Source organism: Lynx canadensis, chromosome E2 (genome assembly GCF_007474595.2).
Source record: "Lynx canadensis isolate LIC74 chromosome E2, mLynCan4.pri.v2, whole genome shotgun sequence".
NCBI classification, from domain to species: domain Eukaryota; kingdom Metazoa; phylum Chordata; class Mammalia; order Carnivora; family Felidae; genus Lynx; species Lynx canadensis.
The window spans coordinates 50,433,313-50,440,839 of record NC_044317.1 but is presented as its reverse complement, the minus strand read 5'-3'; the positions used below and the strand labels follow the sequence as shown (position 1 = coordinate 50,440,839).

General features: G+C 54.6%; 1 protein-coding gene across 2 annotated transcripts in view; it reads right to left on the bottom strand.

Moving 5' to 3' along the window:
- Positions 1-7,527, bottom strand: part of MARK4 (microtubule affinity regulating kinase 4) — a 34,656-nt gene that overhangs the window by 4,735 nt on the left and 22,394 nt on the right. The window contains exons 14-17 of one of the 2 annotated variants that reach the window (XM_030297866.1): positions 5,195-5,298; positions 2,815-3,093; positions 2,572-2,651; positions 1,671-1,715 (exon numbers count right to left, since the gene is read on the bottom strand). In XM_030297866.1, the coding sequence (XP_030153726.1) occupies positions 1,671-1,715; positions 2,572-2,651; positions 2,815-3,093; positions 5,195-5,298 (508 nt within the window). The remainder of the gene's footprint in view (positions 1-1,670; positions 1,716-2,571; positions 2,652-2,814; positions 3,094-5,194; positions 5,299-7,527) is intronic. The other variant, XM_030297865.2, reaches the window with a different exon arrangement.

Sequence of the window (7,527 nt, the reverse complement as noted above, 5' to 3'; positions counted from 1 at the left end):
CTGGGGCGGGGAGAGATCACGGGTCAAAGACGGGGACAGGAGAGGAAAGGTAACCCACGCTTCCCACCCGGGGACGGGCTCCTAGGCGTCCCTCAAAACCCACCTCCCTCTCTGATCCCAGGGACGGGGACAGAGTTTCAGTGGTACAGACGGCTGCCCGGCTGGAGACTACGTTGCCCGGCCTCTGCTGCGGCCCGAGTGCAAAAGTCCCGGATGTGAGTGCAAGCGACGGGGGGCAACCCCCTTCCAAAGAAACCCGCCCGCCCTCGGCTCTCCTGCCCCACCTCCTATAAGAATGCCCCAACTGCCGCTAGAACCCACCTCGACTGTAGGAAGACACAGCCCTAAGGGTTGGGGATCGAAGAACCTTTGGGTACCTGCATGACCTCATGGAACAGAGGGGCCCTGCCAGCCTGGCCCAGTCACATGGTTCATGTGACAGAGAAATTGATTCCTGTCTCTTATGGGGGGGGGGGGGGGAGAGGAGTCTCTTTGCTTGGTTGGTTTCCTAATACATCCTCCTCCTGGGAATAATCCCTTTTTCCTCAGAGGACCAACCCTCCTCACTCTAGACCAGGGGTTCTCGCCTAAAAGCCATAACCGTCCCTCCAGAGGTATTTGGAAATTTCTGGAGGCTTTTGGAGCACCACAACGTTTTGGGATGGGGGTGCCGCTGGCATTAAGCTGGGGGGGGGGTTCAGGGATGATACATGTGCTGCAGTGTGTGAGTGGGTCCAGCCCAATGAAGAACCATCCCACCTAAAGGACCAAGAGCGCTCCTCTTTGAGATGCATCGCACATCCAGTCTTTCTGGTCTAGGCGGGGCGGCCTTGGCCTCTTAGCTCCAAGCTGAGCACGTGACTCAGCTCCGGCCAATGAGCACATTCCACCTCCCTGCCCACTGGGATTAGTTCAAAGCTGAGCATATGACCAGATCCCACCAATCAGAGTCCTTCACCCTTCTGGCCACATGCATCGGTTTAGGGGTGGGCATGTGACTCAGTTCCAGCCAATGAGAGTCAGTCCTGGGACCTTTGGAACCGGAGGGGCAGTTCTTTATTTGCACTGGGGTCTTTACAGGGACTGGGCTTCTGTCAAGCTGAAGCGGGGCTCTGCGAGGTGGCATGGGGCTGCCTGCTTTTGTAAGTAAGGTCTATCGCACCCCCACACCACCCACTTGGTTTTGTACTGATTCTGGCTGCTTTCGTGCTACGATGGCACAGCCGAATCGGCCCGACAAGAGATTACCCGGCCCTCAAAGTCTAAACTGTTTACCATGTGGGGCTGTACAGGTAATGTTTGCCAGAGCTCCTGGCAACGCTTATGCCTCGTTGGATGAGAGCAGGGGGAGAGGTGTGCCAACAGGAGGACTTGGTCATAGGTGGAACAGGCTGACGTTAAAGATGGTCAAGGGACAATGTTCATGGATGGGGGTGGAAATCGGAGGAAGTCACGGGGGACAGGGCATAAGAGGGGCCGGCAGAGGAAGAAGGGTCAGAGGGACATTCAGGCAGCTGGCTTGGAGGAGGCTCAGGTCCCATCTAATGGTGTGTGTGTGTGTTGGGGGTAGGGGGGGTGGATAGGGGAGGTGCAGACACGAGGCAGCTGGGTCTGAGGCAGGCAAAGGGGGAGGGGCTGGTGTGGCAGTCAGGGTAGGCTCATGCACTCACCTTGTGACCTCAGGTCCCCCGATTCTCTCAGGTTCGTCTGTGACCCTAGAGGAGGGGAGGGGGGCAGAGTGTCTAATCTGCACACACGGAGCCCCCTCCCCCAACCCACTGCCTCCAGGACTCTGGGCAGCCCCCGCCTCAGCCCTGGTCCCTCCCTGCTGGCTGGAGCTGGGCTGGGGAGGGCTGGGAGTCTCCGTGCCCAGGAGGGGGAGCCCATTCTGAAATGGTTAGTGCAGGTCGTAGGAAAGATACTGAAGAATTTGGAAGACGAAAGAGAAAGGGGGGGGGGGTGGGCAGAGGCACACAGGTACGTATAGAAGGCCACGGACACACATACACACACCCTCCTTCCGGCTTTGCTCAAACCTCCTTAGTGAGGCCTGCTCCATTTAAAACTGCCCCCCTCTTCCCTGCCCTTTTTCTTCTCCGTACTCATTTACTGTCTGGGTCCCCGTGTAGAACGTCAGCTCTGCCTGGGCTGGGATTTTACACGTTCTGTTCCCTCCATCCGGGGTCTAAGATCGCGCCAGGCGCTCAGTAAGTAAACATACGTCATTTTTGCAAGGCAACATTCTAAGCTCAGCCCGTATACCACCTTTTAGTCCACCCGATAACCCTCTGACGAAGGCACTGTCACTGCTGCTCCGTCTTACAGAAGAAAGTGAGGTCCAGAGAGGTTGAGTGACTTCCTCGAGGTCACTCAGCAGAGCTAGGGTCCGCCCCTCAAGAGCCCGGCTCCAGAGGCCAGACTACTGTTTATTAAATGAGTCAATGAACAGCCAGTCCCCCAACCCGTGCCCCTCCCGCTCGCACAGAGTCCCCCTCCCCTCTCCCGGACACACAGGTCAGACATGCAGACAGGGAGGCAGAGCCGGGGACAGCAGAGGGTGGCGGGACTTACTGATCTTGGATCCCTGGGGCAGAGAGGCGCCCGAAACGCAGCGGTTAGAGTTCTGCCGTTTAGAGGGATCGAGGGTAACCCTGTAGTGTGAGGGGTGAGGTGAAGGGTGACGGAGGAGGAGGAGGAGGAGGAGGAGGAGGTGATGATGATGATGTGAGGGTACAGAAGGCAGAGCAGAGCAGAGACAGGTTAGGTCCCATTCCCCCCACCCCACCCCTGCCCCCCACGTCCCCTGGGGCTCACCTTCGGGTCAGTTTGGAGGTCAGCTTGGTGAAGAGGTTGGTGGTGGGGCGGGGCCGCCCAGTGGGCAGGGGTGTGGCCTCATGGGCCAATGTGGGAGAGGCGGGGGGTCCATTCTGCACACCCCCGCCTCCCCCGCCCCCTGCCCTCCGGTCCCGGACCTGGCCACCGTGGAAGGTGCTGCGGATGGTGGAACCGCGTGCCAGGCGGCTCCGCTCCCCCGATGGGGGAGCCAGGCTGTGACTAGAGGGAGAGGCGGGGGGCACCCGTGGGGTACCCGAGCTGTGGGCAGAGAGGGACAAGTCAGAGTGGGGCCTCGAGGCAGGCCGAGGCCCCAGTCCCTCTGATTCTTCACTGTCCTGTCCTGAGATCAGAAACCTCGAAAGACCTAGAGCTCAGAGAAAGGGCTGCCACGTACAGTTGGGCAGGCTGTGTACTACATAACCCTAGTTGTTTTACGGACTCTTCTGTCTTCCTAAGTCATCCCTTCTTCAAACTGCCCTTTCTTCAACCCCTACCCGCTCCAAACGTATCCTGACTCTCCTCTCTCCAAACGCGGCAACTGAATAGATTCAGATTACATTTTCTGATGAATCCCTTGCCATTTGCCTCCAAACCGCAGGAACCAAATCAACTTTGCAAACACTGTACTTTGCTATCTCAACTATCATTATTCAAACTCGGGATAGGAATAGATGTGAACATCATAGGCACTTATGAGAATGTGCTGACAGGTGAAAAGGGACCCTTTTCCTAACTTTTGTTGTTGTGTGGGCAGTGGTGGCTCCAGTGTCCCAGGACCCTCCTCCAGGCCCTCGCAGTCCTGACAGGAGGGCCTGACTATGGCAGATGCCACCACCCCTCCCTTGGAATCCGTCCTCCTTGTTTTACTTTTAGTGACCAAACTTCTAAGAGCAGGCATGTTGCACATGGCCACCTAGCGAGAGACTACATTTCCCAGCCTCCTTTGCAGTTCGGGATGGTCATGGGACTATTCTCTGCCCAGTGGGCTGCAAACAGAAGTACTTTGTCCTATTTCTGGGTCATGCCTCTGAAAAAAAAAAAAAAAAAAATGTAGCCTGCGCTCCACTCTCTTTCCATCCTTCCTTCTGGTTAGGAAATGGTAACTGGTGCACTGGCCTCAGTCCCGGAGCTGGAGCCTCACGCTGAGTTTGGCAGAATCAATCTGGGTCCTTGGAGGAGACTGCCTGCCTACCTCTGGCTGGTTATATCGGGGAAGACTAAGCCTCGGTTTCATCGAAGCCAGAACTGGAAGGCTATGCGTTACAGCGTTCACACTGGAGACACACGCTGGAGTCAGCGTGGGATCTTTGCTCCTTGACTCACCAGCTGTGTGGCCTTGGGCAAGTTCCCTCATCTCTCTGTGCCTCATTTCCTCAGCTGTGAAATGGAGACACCGGGGTCTACCTCACGGAGTCGTTAGGGGCATTCAACCAGCAAATACACACGAAGGCCTGGCATACTCTTACCGCTTGATGAGCATTCGCTATTATTATTTTTATTTAATAATCACAAAACTAGCGCTCACTCATCAAATGCCTTCTGTGTCACAGAACCTGTGCCAGGTACGGGACACAAGCGATCTCCACCGGATCCCTCTCACGGGGCCCAGAGGCAGGGAACGTCAGCCCCATTTTACAGAGGAGGAAAGCGAGGCTCAGGGACTTGGCCAAGACAATCCTACTAGCAGAGCGCGGAGGCAAGATTTGAACTCAGAACTTAGCAGCCACGGAATCACTGCTCTCGAGCACCCCACATCCTGTCCCCACCACACAGTACCACCTGCTTATCAGGTTTTCCCCAGCGTGCACCTCGGTGTCGTGCCCTACAGTCCCGGTGGGCGGGAGTGCCGTGATCCTGAAGCCCGCCCCCCTCCTGAACTTGAACCGCGATGTGAACTCATTCATTCCCTTTTTTAGGCTCCAGCCAGTCTGCACTGGTTTCCCTCACTTGCCAGCTGAACGACATCGAACAGACTCAGGAAAACTAGTCTGAAAACCAGCCAACAAGAGGATGTTGAAGCTGTGACATTCTGGGGCTTCTCTCAAAGTTCTAAAAATTGATCATTCAAGAAGAAAAAAAAAAAAAATTCAACTCTGTTTCCCAAGGCTCGTAGGCGGAGAACAGGGCAAACTGCTTTCCTGGTGCTGATGACTAATTAATTAATTAAGAGGGGAAGATTTTCAGGGGGGTCTGGGAGGAGGAGGACCTGGGTAGATTCTGGGAAGAAGAGACACGCACGCTCCCCAGTCCCCACGGCACCCCTTCCCCACAAAGGTTATCATCTTAGATCAAAGGAGGGTCCTGCCCCCCCCCCCCCCCCCCCCCCCCGCCACTCCCCGCTGCTGTCCCCTCTCCATACCTGTTCTCTTTGCCATTTGGCAACAGGGACGGGCGCTCAGCCCCAGGGCGTTCTGTGCAAACGTAGGTGTTTCTTCGGGTCATCATGCTGGGAGGGAGGCTGTTCTGTGGGGAACACGGCCAGGAGGGAGTGAGGGGGCGAAGGGACACCCCTTAACTCCCCGATTACCCTCTCTGGCCTCCCTCATTATGAAGGAGGCAGGGGGCCAAGAGCGGGTAGGTGATGGTTTACTCCAGGAGAAAGGGAAGGTTAACGAGCCATCCCAGCAACCCAGGCCGAGAGAGTCACGTTGCTGAGACGGGTGCTGAGGAGGGTGGCTCAGGGGCGGTGCCTGGGGGGGGTGGGGGTGGGGGGCGCCTTGCTCACTCCTCTCCCAGCTCTGCCCCACCTGGGTACGGGCCAGCCACGTCAAGCTTTTTGGAGCATACTTCTTCCGGGCACATTTGGTGCCTCCTCCTGGCCTTTGCACAGGCTAGCCCACCTGCTTGGCTATTCCTCCCACCTCTCCCCTTGACTCACACACCTATGGAACTTTCTGGTGTCGGTTCATAATATACCCCCGCCTCTGGCCCCCGGCTGAGTCAGGAGCCTTCTCAGGGCCCCCACTGCAGCCCTGATCACTTTGTATCACTGACGTCTATCCCCTTAGACACCCCCCACCCCCGCATGGGACTGTGGGCTCTCTTGGATCATGGGGTGCCCATCGGGATTATGCCACCTCCCCAGATGAGCTGAGAAGTGATCCCTCTTTTTCTATCCTCTGGAAGCCTGTCTAAAGTTGGCTGGTGTTATTCCTTCTTTCAGTGTTTGGCAGAATCCCACCACTTAGGGTCTGGAATTTTCTTTATGGGAAAGTTTTAAGTCACGGATTCAGTTTCTTGAACAAGAATATAAGGCGGTTCGGATTTTCTGCTTCTTCTCGGACAAGTTTAGTTACTTGTGTTTTTTGAAGGCATCTATCCATTTCATCTAAGCTCTCACATTTATGGGCATAAGGTGGTTCCTAATACCTTTTGACTGTCTCTTTATGTTAGAATATAGCTTCCTTCTTCTTCGTTTTTTCCTCCCTCTTTCTTTTAAAAAGAGAAAGAGAGAGAATCCCAAGTATTCTTAGAGCGTGGAGCCTGACTCGGGGCTGAATCCCACGACCATAATATCACGACCTGAGCCAAAATGAAGGGTTGGACGCTCAAATGACTGAGCCACCCAGGTGCCCCTTTCACTTCTGCTATTAGTAATTCGTGGGGTCCAATGATCGCACCAACCTTTTCAAGAACCAGATTGCAGCTTTTTTTTTGGTTTTCTCTAGGGTCCTTCTGTTTTCTCCTTTATTACCGTCTGTTATTTCCCTTCTTCTACGTTCTGGGGGCTAATTTCCTCTTCTTTTCTACCTTTTTAAGGTGTGGGTTTACCTTGACAATAACAAGAGCCGGGGCACCTGGGTGGCTCAGTCGCTCAAGCGTCCGACTTCGGCTCAGGTCACGCATGATCTTGCGGTTCGTGAGTTCGAGCCCCGCGTCGGGCTCTGTGCTGACAGCTCGGAGCCTGGAGCCTGCTTTGGATCCTGTGTCTCCCTCACTCTCTGCCCCTCCCCTGCTCATTCTCTCTTTCTCTCTCTCTCAAAAATAAATAAAAATTAAAGTAAATTAAAACAAAGTAACAAGAACCTTCATTTATTGAGTGCTTCCTGAGCTGGACACTATGGGAGGTAGTTTATGTCCCAGACCTTATCAGAGCCTCACAAGAGTCTAAGGCCTCTGATGAGCCCATTTCACAGGGTGGAATACTGAGGCTCAGAGAGGTGAAGTCACTTGCTCAAGGCCACACAGGTCACCAATGTAATTCAAGCTCTGGTCTGTAGGGCCTCAGAGTGCTGACCACTTTCCTATGACCTGTCTCCACCCACCCTCGTCTCTGCTGTGGGGCCTGTGTTTGTTTCTCAACTTCCTCTTTTAAGGGGCTGCACTGTCTCTCTCTCTCTCTCTCTCTCTCTCTCTCTTAAAGAAAATAAACAAACATTAAAAGCATTTTAAAGGGGCGCCTGGATGGCTCCGTTGGTTAAGCGTCTGACCTCAGCTCAGGTCATGATCTCACGGTCCATGAGTTCGAGCCCCGCATCGGAGGCTCTGTGCTGACAGTTCAGAGACTGCTTCGGATTTTGTGTCTCCCTCTCTCTCAAAAAATAAAATAAAACAAAATAAATAAACATTAAAAAAACATTAAGGAGCTGCAGAGGCAGGGAAGCCCAGTACTGTATTCCCCAGACTCCTCTGGAGCTCTGGTTCTGGCCACCTTTGCCCGCGGGAAGATTTGGAAGGTGGAAATGGGATGGA